The sequence below is a fragment of the Pseudorca crassidens genome, chromosome 4, assembly GCF_039906515.1.
Source record: "Pseudorca crassidens isolate mPseCra1 chromosome 4, mPseCra1.hap1, whole genome shotgun sequence".
NCBI lineage: Eukaryota > Metazoa > Chordata > Mammalia > Artiodactyla > Delphinidae > Pseudorca > Pseudorca crassidens.
The window spans coordinates 72218003-72237255 of record NC_090299.1 but is presented as its reverse complement, the minus strand read 5'-3'; the positions used below and the strand labels follow the sequence as shown (position 1 = coordinate 72237255).

Sequence of the window (19253 nt, the reverse complement as noted above, 5' to 3'; positions counted from 1 at the left end):
GGAATCACAACACATTAAAATAATCAAGAAGCCCTGAGTTCCTTCATTCTTAAATTTTTATCATGAAAATTCCCAAATATGCCCAATGATAAAATTCAGCAAGTCCCTGTGTATTTATCTTCCAGTCAACAGCTATCAACCAAAACCAGCATTTATTTTGCATACTTGTTTCATCTATCTACCTTTTTTCTTGAAATATTTTAAAGAAAACCCCCAGATATCATGTTATTTCACCCCTCAATATTTCAGTATTAATCTCAAAAGACATAATCGTACCTGACAACAATGCCAGCATGATTGTTAAGAAAGTACACAATAATTCCAAATTCATATTCGACTTCCCCCATTGTCTAAAAATGTCTGTTTTACAGTTTGTTTGAATCAAGATTCAAACAAGGTTTACTTATTGTATTTAGTTATGTCTTCAAAGCTTAAGCCTCTTCTGGTGAAGAAAAAAATGTCCTCCTTTTTTTCTTTTCTTTTTTTTTTTTATTCCAACACCTTTAACTTTTTAAATAACAGTTTTGGAGATATAATTCAGATACCATAAAATTCACCCTTTTAAAGTGTGCAATTCAGTATTTTTTAGTATATTCAGAGAGTTGTACAATCATCACCATTATCTAATTTCAGAACATTTTCATCGCTCCAAAAAGAAACTCTCACCCACTAGCAGCCACTCACTACCTCTCTCCTCCCCACATCCTCTGGCAACCACTAATTTACTTTCTGTCTCCTTGGATTTGCCTATTCTGGACATTTCACATAAATGGGATTGTATAATACAAGATGTGGTCTTTTGTTTCTGGCTTCTTTTACTTAGCATAATGTTTTCAAAGCTAAACAAACAAGAGTAGTGCTATGCAGTGCTGGACTTTATTCCTTTTATGGCAGAATAATATTCCATTGATTGGACATACTAAATTTTGTTTACCTGTTTATCAGCTGGTGGACAGGTCAGTTGTGCTGTGGTGTGCTCCACATGCTGGCTGATTGCTTTTTCCTGCTGCTGTTCAACTTGTGTCTTTATCCTTCTCTCAAAGACTTGAGAGAAACCTCACATTGTTGAAAACTTGGTTGTCAGACTTTAGTGTGTGAAAGAACTACCTGCCACACTTGCTAAAGGTGCAGAATTCCAGGCTTATCAGCGGAGAGTCTGGTGTAGTCTGATTGGAGAGGGGACCCAGGAATTTGCATTTTTAACCCACCAGTTGATTCTGATGCAGGTATTCCCAGAATACACTTTGAGAAATTCTGCTAGGTGTCCCTAAACCTTGATTTTAATAGCACTTGACATTTCACAGAAAAGCCATAATAGCAACTGGTAGATTATTATTATTATTATTTTTTTTTTTTTGCGGTATGCGGGCCTCTCACTGCTGTGGCCTCTCCCGTTGCGGACCACAGGCTCCGGATGCGCAGGCTCAGCGGCCATGGCTCACAGGCCCAGCCGCTCCGCGGCATGTGGGATCCTCCCGGACCTGGGCACGAACCCGCGTCCCGTGCATCGGCAGGCGGACTCTCAACCACTGCGCCACCAGGGAAGCCCGCAACTGGTAGATTATTGACTAAGACTTTTAAAAAACAAAGTTGGAAATATTACTATAGGCTTACTATAATAAAAAGGGCCTAAGTTAATACCCTGGCTGATGTCTTCTGGGTTGGAGTTAGACGTTTGCAGGAATGATGGCCAGGAGAATTGTGTTGTGGTTGTTAATTAGCCACCCTGGAGTGAGTGAAGTAGCCAAATTTAGTTTTAAAGGCAATGAAAGCCAAATAGCCTCTAAGAATTAAATTACTGCACCAATCTTTACAGTATTGACCTCAGCATTTACAAATGTGCTCAGATTGATTAATTAGAATACTTCTTGATTCAGGAAATTTTAATTCTTAATCTGAAGCCATTTTCTGTTAGGTAACCAAGAACAAAGTAGGTTGTAAATATTCTAAGAGGACTCCTCTTTTCCTCTAGACATAGGCTACAACAAAGTACAACCATGTTTGCTTCAACACTTTTTCACTATCTAAATAGTGCATTTTAAACACCCCAAACTCCTGAGTATGAAGAGTGGTTTTCCCTTAATTTAATGACAAGGGTTTTATTCCTTCCTTCCTCCCTCCCTCCCTTCCTTTCTTTTTTTTTTTTAAATTTCTTTTGATGTTGACCATTTTTAAAGTCTTCATTGAAGTTGTCACAATATTGCTTCTGTTTTTATGCTTTGGATTTTTGGCTGCATGGCATGTGGGATCTTAGCTCCCAGACCAGGGATTGAACCCTCATCCCTTGCATTGGAAGGTGAAGTCTTAACCACTGGACTGCCAGGGAAGTCTCAAGGATTTTCTTTCACTTAATAGATGAGTGATGATTTAAAGGTCTTTTAATGGTTCTTGAGCAGCCAAAGTAGCAATAGCAAATGGAGTTCCATAATGTGGGGAAAAAACCACCAGTGCTTTTTTGGGCTGTGAGAGAAAAAAATGGATTTCAGGATATGAAAACTTAGTTCTGGGCATTTATAGGGGAGTTGCCAGTAGAAGGGAGTGCTTAATTCCTGAGTAATAATAACCTCAACTTCTTGACTCATTACCCTGACTTGTAATGGGTGAGTGCCTACAGCAAAAGTATATTTTAAAAAACTTCTTATTATGAAAAATTTCAAGCATACCCCCAAATAAGGAGAAGCTTCACATACACAGCACCAGTCTTCAGCAATTAGCAATATTTTGCCAATCTCATTTCATCTGCCCACCCACCTTTATTTTTACTCAGTCATTTTCAAGGAAATTCCAGACATTATGTCATTTCACCAGTAAAAATTTTAGTATGCATTTCTAGATTGATAAAAACATTTTAAAACATAACTATTTGCCATTATTACACCTCATAATTTCTTTTTATTATCCTCTAATACCAGGTCTATGTTCAGATTTTCCCGATTGTCTCAAAACTCTTTCTTTACAGTTGTTTTTTTCCAATCAGAATCCAAACAAGATCCACACATAGCATTTGGCTGTGTCTTTAAGTCTCTTTTATTTGATAACGATCCTCCTCCTTCACCTGATCACTGATTTGCTGTAGAATTTGGGTAATTTCTCCTGTAAAATGACCCACATTCTGGATTTGTCTGTTTCCCCTTACTGGCATTTAGTGTGTTTCTTTATCTTCATTTAACTTCTTTCTTTTTCTTTTTTTAACTTGTTTGTTTTCTATAAACTGGAGATTCAAGTTGAATTTTGGGTCGAGAAAACCTTCCATACTTCTGATGCATCACGTTGCAAGGCCCGTAATGGCACACTTGTCCCATTTTTCTAGGTTTTATTAGTGGGTTGAGGTGGTGTCCTCCACTACCAAGTTAGCCATTACCCTTTCACTGAATGGCTTTAGCTTCCACTTATGCTCATTCCTTAAACTCTTGTTTCATAGCTGTAAAATAAATTACAAATTTTAAAACATCACTCGTCTTTCTCTCAAACACTATTTGATTACCCCCCAAAAAACGGGTCATATGGGAAAGGCAGGGTAAACTCTTTTTTTTTGCCTAGGCCCCCCCCCCAATTTCAGAGTTATACAACCTCGATAATTACAGGAGGGTTTCATATTATCATGAATTCAGGATTTTTATATTCAGGTTTTATATTCATCAAAAGTATGTTTTTAAAATTGATGTTGGAGATGGAACCATGAAGCGCTGGCATCAGCCTTCTGAGACAGCGTTTCTCAAAGTATGGCCACAGACCGTATATATCAGAATCCCCTGGGGCATTGGTTAATATGTAAATTCCTGGTCCCCATCAAGACCTACTTGGTCAGAGTCTCTGGGAGTAGAGCCCTAGAATCTGCATTTCTAACAAACTTCTCTAGGGATTTCTAAAATAGCTATGGAATGGATAGCCTTATGGGATTACCTCATCAGAGCTTGGGGACAAAACACCAAGTGGGTACACACCTGAGCAGTTACTTTAAAATAAGGTCACAAGGGCTTCCCTGGTGGCGCAGTGGTTGAGAGTCCACCTGCCGATGCAGGGGACGCGGGTTCGTGCCCCGGTCCGGGAAGATCCCACATGCCGCGGAGCGGCTGGACCCGTGAGCCATGGTCGCTGAGCCTGCGCGTCCGGAGCCTGTGCTCCGCAACGAGAGAGGCCACAACAGTGAGAGGCCCAAGTACCGCAATAAATAAATAAATAAATAAATAAAATAAATAAGGTCACAAGATCAATGACCACTGATAATTCAAGAAAACAGAGGATGGATACATCAACTTCTTCAAGAAGGGCCCAACAGACAAGAGTAGTACTATGCAGTCCTGGACCCCATACAGTGCTCTACCCTGGTTGAGACAATCTAGGTTCTGACTACCCATTGTTACTAGAACTCTGGGAAACTTTCACAACCGTAAATCCTGTACAGCGTGGCTCTACATGACATTGAACTAATCTCTCCTGTGGATTCCCATGGACCACTGTTGTTCGCATCTGTAGCCTCAGATCCTGCACAGCTGCTGTCCACTGGGCTCCAGAGACTCCCACTGCATGATATGTGTCATCACATCAGGTAACATGGTTCTGTATCCGTTAGGACATGGGGTGCCATTTGTATTTGAAGGATCACTTAGTACTGTTCTCATATGTCCTATTTTTGAATTGCTTATCTCCTCTAGGGAACATACTTTCAATATTTTATTAAAGTCCCCGAATGCTTGACATTTTGAGCAACAGATTTGTTTAGTTGGTTTTTTATATAAGTGGTGATCCATTTTTGTAATTTCATTTGCCTTTATTTATTGAATTTTAAATAGCATTGTTGAATGCACTGACTCATGGGGGTTGGGGGGTGGGGAATACAGATGCTTAGAAGAAGAGCCAAGCTTGCAGACCTTGCCAATTGAATTTTCTACAGATTAGAGAAAGCTAAACTACGTCTCTCAGCATGTTTCTACCCATGTACTTGGGAAGAGAAAATGGGAATCAGGCTCCTGGGGCATAACAGAAGTCCCAGATCTCCCTGAATGAACGCATCCCCATTGTCTGTCAGTGAAGCTCTGTATTATGCCAATATCCAGCCCATGGAAAGAGCATGGCAAAGGGCAGCATTGGGCAATCCAGCAGGGCCCTGCAGGGGACCGGAATTACACGCACAGCCTGTTTCGAGATTCTTCAAGTTGCTGCCAAAGCCCTGGCATGGAGCTCCAGGCAGAAACCTGGCCTTGATACCATTTGATAAGGGCAGGAGTCATAAATTCAAATGCCTATGGGGGCCAGGAAGGCAGCATAAAGGAGTGAAGAGGCCTGGACAGGAGACTGGTGGATTAGGGAAATATGTCCCCACCGAAGGAAGCCACCCATCAGTTTCTCCTGGCTGTTACCAGGAACAAGGTCCCTGAATGGCTAGAGCTTTTGATATTTCAAGAAAGGCAGATAATCTGAATTTTTATGTGAATTCTCTAGATCTCAAATGTTGGCATTAATTCAAATAGATTTTAAACACTGCAATGGTTAAACTAAATATGTCTGTGCGTCATTGTTTTGGGGCTTTTGATTTAAGGAAATACAATACCTTAAATTAATACCGCAGTGAAATAGAGGAGAGCTTGTATTTCCCAGAGCAAGATGGTAAAAGTTAGAGTCTATAGATGGTTTGCTGATGCTGTTAGCAGAGACTCAAACCATGAACTTTTTTTTTTTAAAGAAGACAAGAATGTCTTCTTTTCCTTCTTTTTTTAAAAATAAATTTATTTATTTTAATTTTGTCTGTGTTGGGTCTTTGTTGCTGCGCGCGGGCTTTCTCTAGTTGCAGTGAGCGGGGGCTACTCTTCGTTGTGGTGCATGGGCTTCTCGTTGTGGTGGCTTCTCTTGTTGCTGAGCACGGGTTCTGGGTGTGCAGGCTTCAGTAGTTGCAGCACACGGGCTCAGTAGTTGTGGCTTGTGTGCTGTAGAGCGCAGGCTCAGTAGTTGTGGCACCCGGGCTTAGTTGCTCCGCTGCATGTGGGATCTTCCCAGACCAGGGCTCCAACCCATGTCCCCTGCACTGGCAGGCGGATTCTTAACCACTGTGCCACCAGGGAAGCCCTCAAACCATGAACTTTATAGGGATAAATTAGCTATATTTTGGTCAGTAGCCAGAGGCTAGACATTTGTAATTGTGTGCCATTTGTCATCTAGAAGCTCTGGATCAATGTATATAGATCATTGCAGAACCATAATTCAAAGTCCATGGTCTATTGATTGTGGGTCAATGGTGACATCTTCCTACAAGAAAGCCATCACATTATAGAGCTAGCCCCCTGACCCCCTTGAGTCCTCAGAGGAAGACAGAGCAGAGTATTTACATGGATTGCTTTATAAAACTCTAAGCCTTGACTTGCTGGCAAAGAAAGTAGTGAGAATTTAGGCAGACTGCTTTGCCTTTCTGAAGAGTGATAGCCAGATAGCATGTTCTGTTGAGACTGGATTTCAGTGTTGAGTTGTCTTCTAATTAGTCAGAGAGAGAAAGCATGGCTATATAATTACAACATGTGGACAGAGTGTTCTTTCATGGTTAACTAAGTGCACTTACAAAATTAATCTGGACTCTGGGAAATTAAATTGAGTTTAAAGAGAAATTTTAGACTTAAGAAAGCACATTGAATAAAATTTTGGGTATCCTATAAAAGACCAGGGGTGTATGGACTAGAATTCTAGTTCTACCTCTGTCTGCAAACGATATGGGTCTTGATCATTTAACCTCTCCTGGTTCCAAGTTGGTTGAATTAGATGAATCTAACTGTAATATTCAATTGTTCTACAACTTCATTTTTTTTTAAGCTGGTTGTTTTCTGTTACTGCTTATAGTCGTTGACTATTCATTTTTCTATCTCGTTTCATTTCGAGGAGATATTAGATGAATCCTTCTGTTTGCTAGAAAAAAATGGATGGACCTGTCACATATCTATGTTATTATTTTTATACTAGTTGGGACATGGACTGCTCATTGAGATGGGCTTAAAAGGAAATAGGATGATGTGGAATCAGTACCAAAAATATTTTGATGAGCATTATTAAGTTATATATGGTTCCCTCTGTTCTGCTATAAAAGGAAACACAATCGTTGTTTATTAAAATACAGTATTTTAATACCACAATGAAATACACACACACACACACACACACTCACCAAAATGGCTAAAGTTTAAAAGTATGATAGGTCTCTGGCCTCGCTCCCGGGATACCCATCTCGGCTAGGGGGTCACTGCCGGTGCCCGCGCGGCTTGGCGCGGCGGCCTTGGGGCCTGGGCCCGGCCACCACCTCCTCCTCCGCCGCGAGCTCCGAGGGGCCGCGAGATGCAGCCGCGGGGCCCTCCCCCCGGCGTAGTCCCCCACTAACGGGGACTTCACCTCTGTCTCCTCAGCACACGCGGAAGACCAGCAGCATTGGCATTACTGGGCTCTAGTAATGCAGAATCTGCCTTAATCATAATTTACATTTTGACAAGATAATCCTTCAGTGATTCATATGCACATTAAAGCTTGAGAGGCGCTGATTGAGAATATTATGAAAGATCAACAAAAAGAGGAAAATTTTTTATAGCTAAAAGATCAGGGGAAGTTTAATATTGGTAATATTTTGCCACATTTTGAAAGATAGGTAACGTTTTGTATATGTAGGATGGAGGGAGTATGTCCATATGCAAGGGGCTGCCTATGAGAAAGTCCCTAACACCAAGAAATGGCTTAATAAGAATGGGATTTTTAAAAATTCATCATACATAATAAATGCTATGAAAAGGAGGTTCAGGGACTTCCCTGGTGGTGCAGTGGTTAAGAATCCGCCTGCCAATGCAGGAGACACGGGTTCGAGTCCTGGTTAAGAATCTGCCTGCCAATGCAGGAGACACGGGTTCGAGTCCTGGTCTGGGAAGATCCCACATGACATGACACAGAGCAACTAAGCCCGTGCGCCACAACTACTGAGCCTGCGCTCTAGAGCCCGTGAGCCACAACTGCTGAGCCCATGTGCCACAACTACTGAAGCTCACGCACCTAGAGCCTGTGCTCCGCAACAGAGAAGCCACCACAAAGAAGCCTGCGCACCGCAACGAAGACCCAATGCAGCCAAAAATAAATAAATAAAATAATTAATTTTTAAAAAAAAGAGGTTCAAAGGTGGAAGTGGTTAACTGCAGGAAGGGATCAAGGAAGCCTTCAGAGACAGATGAGATACATTTTGAAGGAAAAGGAGGAGTTTTTCAGGTTGAAAAGAGGGAAGAGCATTCACTTAAAAATTATGCAAATGCAATAATTGGTCGAGGCAGTCCCTATATTTTATACTTCTCAATCTTCACAGACCTAAAACAATGCTGATTTAGACCATGAAAAAAAAAAAAGTCTGATAATATTAAGTATAGGTAGGATGTGAAGCAACAGGAACTCTGACACTCTGCTACTGCAAGTATTAGTATGACCACTTTAAAAACCGGTTTGGCATTATCACCCCATTTGAACACATGCCTACCCTATGGCCCAGCAACTTACACCTAAATGTATATCCAACAGAAATGTGTGCCCATGTTCACCAAAGGACACATATAAGAACGTTCATAGAAGCATTTTTGGTTTTGTTTTTTGCGGTACGCGGGCCTCTCACTGCTGTGGCCTCTCCCGTTGCGGAGCACAGGCTCCGGACGCGCAGGCTCAGCGGCCACGGCCCACGGGCCCAGCCGCTCCGCGGCACGTGGGATCTTCCCGGACCGGGGCACGAACCCGCGTCCCCTGCATCGGCAGGCAGACTCCCAACCACTGTGCCACCAGGGAAGCCCCATAGAAGCATTTTTGGTAATAGCCTCAAGCTGGAAACAAACCAAATACCTGATGGTGTTGAATTTGTATATAAACTGTGACACCTTCATACAACACAATACTATACAGCAACAAAAACTAACAAACTGCAGCTTTTCTGAGCAACATGGCTGAATCTCATAATACTGAGCAAAAGAAGCCAGGCAAAAAAGAGCTACACACTGCATGATTTTATTTATAGCAACACAAACAGAAAGCTCAGGCAAAACTAAGCTATGGATCTAGAAGTCAGTGTAGGGGTTACCTTTGGGGGAGAGAGCATAGTGGTTGAGAGGAGTGTGGGCGAGGACTTCAGGGTGCTGGTTATGTTCTATTTCTTTACCTGGGTGGTGGTGCACAGGTGTGTCTGTTTTGTGACAATTCACTTAAGATTTATGCATGTATTTATGTTTTAATTAAAAATTAAATTTTCTGAATGTTTAAGTTAAAATATTAAAAACATAGGAAGGTTTCATGCTTTGTGCTTAGACATGATATCAACAGCTCTTTTAGTAATAACCTATAGAAATCAATAATAGCTGTTGCTGAAACATTCTTTTATAACAGTGACTTCAACTAAATGGCTCATAATTACCCACCCCCAAAAGAAGATAAGTAAGCTATCTTGAATTGTCCTTTTTATTCAAAAATAAAGTCTAAACAGCAATGGGTATAGTGTGCTTCAAATGGAAACATCTACAGTATCATTGTTTCAAAGGTTCCAGTTGAACCAGAATTCCATCAAAAACAGCATAAATCACTTGTAATAATTTGAATTGATTAGTACTCTTGAAACTTTTGAATCTATTTACCTAGTTCATGCAGAGCTTGAAAGGCTTATCAAATGAGTATGTATAGCATTCAGAGCTGTCAGCTCCTCAGAGCCTATCTCTTTTTGGTCACTGGTAACAGCGAGTGATGACTGGCATGTGTATAGTGCTTTTCAAGGTACATAGCACCACAGCCACCAGTAGGAGGATCTGCTCATGTGGCCTTATCAGTGTCACCCTTCATTTGGCTGTCTGACCCTATTTTCTGAGAAGAAATGCAAGAGTAGAACCCTAAACCTTCACTGGGGACAAAGTTGTACAGTGAGAGAGTTCAGGACAGTCTTATCTTGTTTTCGATGAACCACATGGTTGCCAGCTTTCTAGAAGGGCATGATCACAAAAGGAGAATTACAGGTGTTGCTGCCTGAGGGAAGTCTCATTCCAGGTGCCACTTGTGAATCCCTGCCCTTCCACCAGGTGGCAGTGGTGGTCGGGAGGCTGTTAAAACTATGGAAGTGATCACATATGGGCTGGGAGCATACTAGGGTATAATCTGGTGAGAAGGCATACATCTTTCCTTTATTGTAAATAGTGTTTATGGACATGGAAGGAATGTAAATGCCCCCAAAGAAAGCCTGTTCGAAATCTGATTAGGCTATTAGAACAACTATTCTCTTACCCTAGAGAGTCTTCTTCTAATCTTATCCTTTCAATCGCCCATTCAACAAATATTTATTGAGTGCCTTCTATGTGCCTTACTATTCTAAGGGGTATGGCGGTAAACAATGCAGTCAAAACCTCTAAGGAGCGATGGAGCGTCTATTCCTGTCTACTAAGAAGATGGAGGCCATCTCACGTTAATTTCCTCAATCTGATGGATGTACTTCCTCCTTTCCAAAGCTCTTGGGCCCTTGACGTGACCCGTACCCTTCTAATAAGGGCACTCCACCAAGCCTTACTTGTAGATTCACTAGCTCCTCACATTTTGATGACAAATGTACTAATAATTATGGTAAAAGGGATAAATAAGATGACCAAACCCTTCCATTGATTCCCTTGCCTCCCTTAAGGTGCTGAGATCTCTCCTTATTTTATGACCAAATCTCTCTAGAAGTCTTATTTCTAAATGAGGGAAGCTCATTTGCTTCAACTTCCTTGCCACACACTTACCTTCTAAACCCTGCCCTCCTCATACCCATGAGGGCTGTAAATTCTATATAATTCAGATCAGAACTTGGAGGAAAGAGAAAACCACCAGGAAAGCAGTGTGGTGAGTAAAATGGTTCTGATTAAGTGAGCCAAGTGTTGTAGGTAAAGAATTAACCTGTCAGTTATCTGAGAGGCTCCTGTGTGCACCTAGCATTGTGCCAGCCATTTCAGGTTTCTAAAGAAACATCAAGGGACTTCCCTGGCAGTCCAGTGAGTGAGACTTTGCCTTCCAATGCGGGGGGGGGGGGGGGGGGGGGGCTGGGGGGGTGTGGGTTTGCTCCCTGGCCGGGGAGCTGGAATCCCACATGCCTTGCAGCCAGGAAGCCAAGGCTTGGAACAGGAGCAAAGTTGTAACAAATTCAATAAGGACTTTAAAAATGGTCCACATCAAAAAAAAAAAAAAAAAAAAAAATCTTAAAGAAACGTCAAAAGTGACCTCTGATAAAAACCTACCAAGAAAGGTGAAACTGGGAAGTCTTCCTCTGGAAGTGAGCTTTGAACGGAGTTTTGAGGAGTGAGTGGACTTGAAATAGAAGGAAGAATAATCATCGGAGGGTGAGGCTGCAGGCCTGGAAGCATGGAGAGTGATGTAAATATTTGATTTAAAGGAGGCGCTTGCAAACAAGGCAGAGACCCAGTCCATGAAGGTAATTTTGAGCTCTTCAATGGTCTAGTTCCCTATCTCTTCTTCCCTTGAAAGCCGAACACCTTTAGTCCGTTTTCTCACCTCCCTCTTATTTATGAATCCATTCCAATATGGATTATCTAATATCCAATATCCTAACTGTTCCATGCAAACTGCCTTTGATAGAATTCAAAGAACTTTTGAGTAATAGGTTCTGGTGAAATAATGCTTAAATGAATCTGGGCAAGTTACTTAAACTCTCTGAGCTTCAGTTTTCTCTAAAATGAGGATTATATATATGCCTTCCTCATAGGGCTGTCAGAAGGATTAAATGCACGTTAAAGTTTTGGTCAAGAATTGAACAGTTACTATTATTAATCATCTTCTTTGATCTCTTAGCTGTATTTGATACTTTCGACTACCTCCTCCCATCTTAAAATACTCTGGAGTTTGCGATGTTGCATGTTTGTTTGCTTTTCTTCTACCACGTTAGCAGCACTGTGTTAGTCTTCTTTGGCTGCTCTTCCTCCGTCTGATCTTGCATGGGGGAGCTCTTTCTGACTATCCCTTTATCTATTCTCAGTCAAAGCTCCTTGGCAGGGCTTCCCTGGTGGCGCAGTGGTTGAGAGTCCGCCTGCCGATGCAGGGGACGCGGGTTCGTGCCCCAGTCCGGGAAGATCCCACATGCCGCGGAGCGGCTAGGCCTGTGAGCCATGGCCGCTGAGCCTGCGCGTCCGGAGCCTGTGCTCCACAACGGGAGAAGCCACAACAGTGAGAGGCCTGCGTACCACAAAAAAAAAAAAAAAACTCCTTGGCAGGACTTCCCTGGTGGTGCAGTGGCTGAGAATCCGCCTGCCAACGCAGGGGACACAGGTTTGAGCCCTGGTCTGGGAAGATCCCACCTGCTGCGGAGCAAGTAAGCCTGCACGCCACAACTACTGAGCCTGTGTTCTAGGAAGACCCAATGCAGCCAAAAATAAATAAATAAATTCATAAAAAAAGAAAACCTCCTTGGCAAAACTCTTCCTAGGCAATTTCATCCATAACCACATGTCCTCTGTTATCTTCTATATATTAATTACCTTTAGGTTTATCTCCAGTCCAGACATCTCTTCTGAGCCCCAGTGGTACCTGATATAACTTTTCAGGTGTTTCATGGTTATCTCCAACTCAACACCTCTGAAACCAAGTTCACTTCTCAACCACCTACACCTGCACCTTCTCCTCCAGCATTCCCTATTATAAAAAATGACATTCCTTTTCATTCTAGTCAGAAACTTGGGTCTCATCTTTGACTTATCCTTGTCCCTCATCCCAGTAAATCACCAAATTCAGCTAACTACCTCCAAAAAAATGTCTTTGATCTATCTGCTTCTCCCCTTTCCACTGCTATTCCTTACCTAAACCCAGGCTCGCAGCAGCTCTGGGACTCCCTCTCCACAGATTTCTAACTGGCCTCCCCTAGAGCCCTTTTGCTCTCCTTCAACCGTCTTTCCCCACACAGTAGCCAGCTACAGTCATCTCTTCTTTCAGTTAATCAAAATGTATTAAATAGAAATCGAATCATGTTCCAACCTAGCTTGAGTCCTTCAATGGCATTTCAATCGGCACTTCAAAATAAGCCAATTGTTTCAAAGACTTAGGGAATCTTAACCACGCATAAATACACGCATGATTTTAGATGCAGTTTCCCCGTTGTAGGAACTCACTCCAAAGTTAGCTTATCCTTATTTTACACTAAGTGCGTGCAAAAAGTAGTGAAGACATTCATAAACAGTTTCACATTGGAAATTGAGCAGTACGAGTGCTGTGACTGCCTTCTCTTATCCTCGGACCACCGGCGCCTCACACAGCAAGCATCTGGCCCAAAGCATGTCTTCAGGATTTGTTTGATACATGATGAAAAAGGGAAAAGGCTGTCATAAAGTTCCTCACAGAGTTGAAATATAATCCTCAGAAACCAGTTTGGTTTTAAAGTACAGTCAGGAAAATGTTTTCCCCTGAGACAGCCAAATGTTTACTAGCACTTGCATCTCACATGAGCTGCAATAACCTATTTGGCAATGAGGAAAAAAAGGAAAGGAACGAATGTGCCAGGCACAGTGCCTGAGACCGAATGAGATTTTTTTTAATGCACAAGACAAGGTTCCTTCCCTCCAGGAGCTTCCAGGCCACTTGGAGAGAGGCAACTGTCCAAATATTTAATATCTGATTTCTTGGCTGCTCTTACGGACAAGGCACCGTGTCCTTCTTAGGTGTAAAATGGTGAGCAAAAACAGACCTCTCTCTCACTTCACATCTAACGAGGGTTGGGAAGCACACATTAATCAATCGATCACATGCACAATAATGATAGCAGTGTCACTTATGTAGTGGTTAGTGCATGTCAGGCATATTTTTTGTACTCTATATAGTAACACTCTATGAAGGGGCCTCTTCTTATGGATACAGAAATTTCCACATAGAGAAGTTAAGACACTTGCCCAAGATCATACACCTATTCCAGAGAGTCTGGATCCAGGATTCGTTTTTTAACCACCCAATCTACTGCCTCCATGCTGTGTGCTAGATGGCATAAGCATATTCACAAATATAAGGTCCGTGAAGGGAAGACTGATGGTGCTGTAAGAACATACGACAAAGGCATCCCATCTTGTCTCAAGTCATCTGAAGGCTGAGTGGTGTTAACTAAGCAAAGAGGGGAAGCAGGAGGGGGCACTGACACAAAACTGGTAATGACAGAAGGGTGAGCATGGAAACACCTGGATATAGTTCATTGGTGGTGGTGGGAAGCATCACAGAGGAGGCAGATCTAGAGGAGGAAGACCTGGAAAAATCTATGGAGTGGGTAGAGAAGAGAGGAAAAGGAAACACCATGAATTCAGAATGAACCTGATGAATTTTGGACATAGGGAGACAATGGTGTATTAGAATTGTCTCAGTTGTGAGCAGCAGACACTCAGTTTGAACTACCAGAGAAAACAAGGACTTTACCACCTTGAGTTGCTGAAGAGTCCAGGATACAGATCTGGCAGCCACAGGATAAATGATGTCGTTAGGATCTCTTTTACATTTCTCAGCTTTATTTTTCTTCATTCTCAGCAAGTGGAAAGATGGCAGCTCTAGATTTTATCATATCAGCTCAGCAAACTCAGGAAGGGGAGCACTTCTTTCCCCAAAGACCCAGGGCCAACTCTCATTGGCTCAGTTTATATTACATCCTCCTAGCTGAACCAGTCATTGTGGCTGGGCCACGAGGTGCTCTCATTGGTCAGGCCTGGATCATGTGCCTTCATCTGTTTAGTACTAGCCTATGTTCCGTCTCTCCATTTGCCCACTTTTCCCAGTTTTAACTCTATACTTTTATACCAGCTGGCCCCTATGTGTGGAACACTTTTCCTCAAAGTTCTCTCATTAGCTTGTCAACATTTTCATCATTTTACCTCTTACCACCTCCAAGTAATGTTTCCTCCCGGAACAAGGCTGAGGTTACAATTATTCTTCTTCAACTGATGCCTTTTCCAATTTAGATCTGTGAATACCAACCTTGTAGTGGTGTAAAAATGTATTTAATTATTCATGAGTCTGACAAGATCTGCTGTGTTAAATTGATTTGCTGTGTTTGTAATTCACTGCCTGAGTTTCAATCTGGATGTTTGTCTATATTGGACACTTCAGTTTTGGGCTTTAGGCTGTTAAAAGGCATGCAAAGGATGCCTTGCTAACGTAGCATTCAGTAATCGAGTGATGTTCAGTTTTCATTATGTCAATGGCATTTTCAATCCTGTGGACTTTGCCATCCATTATGCCAATGTTGGCAGAAATACTGAACTCTATTATGGTATAAAATTTCCATATCATTTAAGGTTTTGGATTAATGCCTTCATAGTGGAATGTCTGTGAAATTGAGTCCCAAGGCCTGAGTTTTAGCCTTGAGGTTGCTCCTGAACTTGTTTTATGACTTTCCTCAAGTATTTAAACCTTTCCAGGTGTCTGTTTTGCTGCCTTCTCCTCTCTTTAAGGTGCTTAGCCAGATTAGCACACTAACTTCAGTTGTAACATTTGGTGAACATGATTGAGGTAGGATACTTGATACCCTAAGCCTTATTTTACTGATCTACAAAAGGCGATTATAATAGCATCTATTACCTGATGATTATGTTGGTGCCTGAAGATTATGAATGTAAAGAGCATCATGAATGACAATGGCAAAAAATTAAAGCGAGCTCTCATCATCCTCAGGATCTGTTTGGAAATAAGATGTAGGCAGAATGACTCAACATAAGCAGGAATTTATTCCTTAAATCCATTAAGTATACAGAGCCAAGATGACCCCAAGGAAACTTGAGTCGCTGTTGTTTGTCTTATTTCCATCCCAGGTCCTAGGGATGTTAGCAATCGATGGTTCTCAAATCTTACAATGCCTAACACTAAATAGATAATGGAGGACAGGAAGCGTGCTATTTTCCCAGTACGTTCCTCTTGGTTAGATAAAAGCTATCTTCAATTATATTAACTTCTCCTCTAATTCGATCTGTCATTAAATATATTGGTTTAAGAATTATCATGCGTTGCGCTTGTACAACTTCTCTGTTGAAAGCACTGAATTGCAACCTTGTATGAGAATTGTTTCACACCTTCGGAAATGGGCTCCTCCACTTCACAGGAACATATCTGCTAAATGGTGTGGATTCGCGCTTTGAGTCAAAACCCACGACCTTTTATGCGGGAAATGTGTATAAGCCGATACAATGACCCTTCTCAAAACCTAAAGAGGTTGGGTGCCCGCATGAGAGGTAGGTATTTCTAGAAGACGCGGAAAAGTTTGGTTTCCGTTCTTTCTAGATTCAAATCGCTCCTTGGACCGTCCCTAGTCCTTGTCCAGAACCGAGACTTTCCCTTTGTACCTGCTAATGTCACAAACTGGCCGAGCGCGCCGTGGCTGGCTTCCCCTCAGACCCAGATTCCTGTCCCCTCCCGGCGCCCTCGATCAGGCAGCCGGCCCGCACTGTCCAGGGCTCTGGACACTCCCGTGTCCTGACCCCATTTATTTCTTGGGTCCCCGCGGGTGCCATTTGGCTGGAGCCCCGGGGAGAAACGAAAAGTTGGATGTAGTCACCCCTACCCCTTGCCTCCTCCACTCGCCCAAACATAAAAACCCGGGGCTGCTGGGGGCCGCGCGGCAGGAAAGAAGAACAAATGATCGAAAGCGGCCCCCTGTCCCCGGCGACGTGCCCCGCTTCCCCGGCCCGAGGGCAGCCCTTTCCGCCGGCCGACACCCCACGCGGGCGTGGTCCCTGCTTCCCGGGCGGTGCCGCGGGCCGGAGGAGGCCGCCGACGCGTCGGGGTCCGCGCGGGGGACCTGCGGCAGCCGCGCGAGCGAAGGCCTGGCCGCGCATTCCAACCCGTTCAGAGTGAAGCAGGACATCAGAAGAGAAAAAGAAAAAAGGCCGAGCCGGGGTGGCCGGGGGCGCGGGCGGGCGGAGGAGGGAGGAGCAGCCGCGGGGACCCGTGCCGGGGCCGGGTCGGGGTTGGGTCGAGGCCGGGCGCGCGGCGGGAGCGCTCGGGGCGCGGGCTGCACGCGGCGCTCGGACCGCCCCTCCTCCCGGCGCCGCCGGCCGCGGCCCAGGCTCCCTCGCTCCGCCACTCCCCGCCCCTCCGCTCTCCCTCCCGCCTCCCGCCTTCCCCGCCCTCCCCTCCTCCTCTCCTCCCTCCCGGCCTCCCTCTCCCAGCCAAACTGAAAGCCGGACCCCAGGCCGCCTCCCCGCCGCCGCCGCCGCCGCGCCCGGCCTCCCCGCGAGCGCTTCACCATGGCCGGTTCTGTTTTCACCTTATAAAGATGGCGGTGCGGGATCGCTGTAACCTTTAGACTAATGACTGTCCGAAACATCGCCTCCATCTGTAATATGGTGAGTGGCCGCCACCGCCGCCGCCTCGGGGGTCGCGCCCCAGGCGCGGCGAGGCGAAGAAAGGGAAACCCGAGTCGCACGCCCGCCCGGCGGCCGGTGGGGGTGGGGGGCGGCGGGGGCGGCGCGGCGCCGCCAGAAGTTCCCGGCCACGGGGCAGGGCGGGCCGGTCGCGGCCCCGAGCCCCCCGTCCCCTTCTCGGCCCCGGGACCGGGGACCCCGCTTGCCGGTCCCCGGGCCGAGCCGCTGCGCCTCCGCCCTCGGGTTGCGGTGGAAGCGTCTTGGGGGGGAGGCAGAACCCGGACGTCCCGGGGGACCGGGTTGGAGGAGAAGCTGGTGGGGGGGGGGCACCCATCCTGTCCTTGCCACAGATAAGCCCTGCCGGACTCCCTGACCGCCCTCATCTCATTTTTTAGTTCACTCCTTAAACTGTATTTAAGATTCACTTTGCAGAGGCAGTAGGTGTATCTGGTGAAATCTGAAATGTGATAGAGCTGTAAAAAAGTGCAAAATTGTGGTTAGGGAAGTGAACTTCTACCTGGTTTAGGAAAGCATGGCATTTGCTTTGGATGCCTCAGTTTTCCCATCTGTGAAAGGGGGACAAGGTTATAAGGCAGTAACAATTAGAGGCCCTAAGGGTGGGGCCGGCTGGGGGCGTGGAATTGGTCTCCAGGATTATCCTGCCTGATCCACTGTAGACCTAAGCGCGGACTGGTGGGCGTGGACACCGCAAGGGGACCTTGCTGGGCTCCAGTTTGGACTGGGTCCATGACGTGGTGATCACTTTAACTTGGGTTTCTCCCATTGCTTTCCCTTCGTTTTCATTTTCTGCGGGAACAGCCTCCAGCCCTTGGGTCCCCAGGGTGCATCCTGCTGGTACCTCTACTTGTCAGAGCCTTGGAGAGCACAGCTCGCCCCCTGGAGTAAGGCATTGCCTTCCTGTGCAGGATGAGAGAGTGTGTGCTTTGCCTTAGCTCTCCAGGGTTCCGCCGCCCCGCATCAAGTCTCCCCTCCCCCCAGCTGAGTGGAACACATGCTCTTTTAATGCCAGTTTGGGGGAACCTCCCTTGAAGCTAATAATACAGGCCACTAAAGGGAATCTGAGGAGGCTTGATTGAGAAGCCTGGGAGTAAGGTGATCTGGCTGCCCTTCCCCCATCACCCAGCTTTATAAATCTTCTGTCCCACATTCTGTTGCAAGATTAACACATGGGAAAGGAGCATTAGGGAGCCATGTGTTAGCTCAGGGGTGGAACCAAGACCCACTGGTGCTGGCTTCAGTTTTCAGCACCGTTGGACGCGGCTACCGCTGTGGTCGGCAGAGCAGTTGCTGGGCCTTCCCAGAGTGATAGCTGCAAAGGTACTGGTGCAGGACCAGATGTGGTGAGTGGCTCCTGGCACGTTTACATTTCCTCTCTTCCTTCCTTCTCCACACAGAGACAGGTCTTCTGCTCCTTCCTGTCGAGTGGCATTAATGTCGCTTGGTGCAGTGAAAAGATGATGCCTTTCCTCTCCATCTCTCTGTCTGCTAAGACCAGCTCCTGAGGGGAGCTCTGAAACCAGAGCATCTCCAATACTCTCTTTCGTGCCTGCTGGGGTGGCCTCGGGCTTACAGGGCAGTGAAGCTCTTGGTGGTGTTCCTGTCCTGCTTGTGTGTGGCGACACCTCTCTGTATTGAAGCAGGCTGGAAACTTGAGAGCTAGCACGTCCCAAGATGAAGTCAGTCCCCTGCTTTTTTTTTTTTTTTTTTTGGCCCTCAGTGCAGTTGGGGCTTCTTGGTGGCACACCTGAGTAGAATGTCACAACCTGTTTCCAGTGAAACTTGGCCAGGGAGGCAAGCTGCAGGGAGGACATGAGAGGAGCGGGCTAGCACTGTGTCTGGAAAGTTGGCATCTCATATGGAGTCCCTAAAAAGGCCCCAAATTTAGGGTCATCA

General features: G+C 45.0%; 1 protein-coding gene across 1 annotated transcript in view; it reads left to right on the top strand.

Annotated features, from left to right (window-relative positions):
• Positions 1–17148: 17148 nt before the first annotated feature.
• Positions 17149–19253, top strand: part of USP46 (ubiquitin specific peptidase 46) — a 62854-nt gene continuing 60749 nt past the window's right edge. Inside the window, exon 1 of the mRNA XM_067735950.1 lies at positions 17149–17321. Within this exon, the coding sequence (XP_067592051.1) occupies positions 17286–17321 (36 nt within the window). The 5' untranslated portion in view covers positions 17149–17285. The remainder of the gene's footprint in view (positions 17322–19253) is intronic.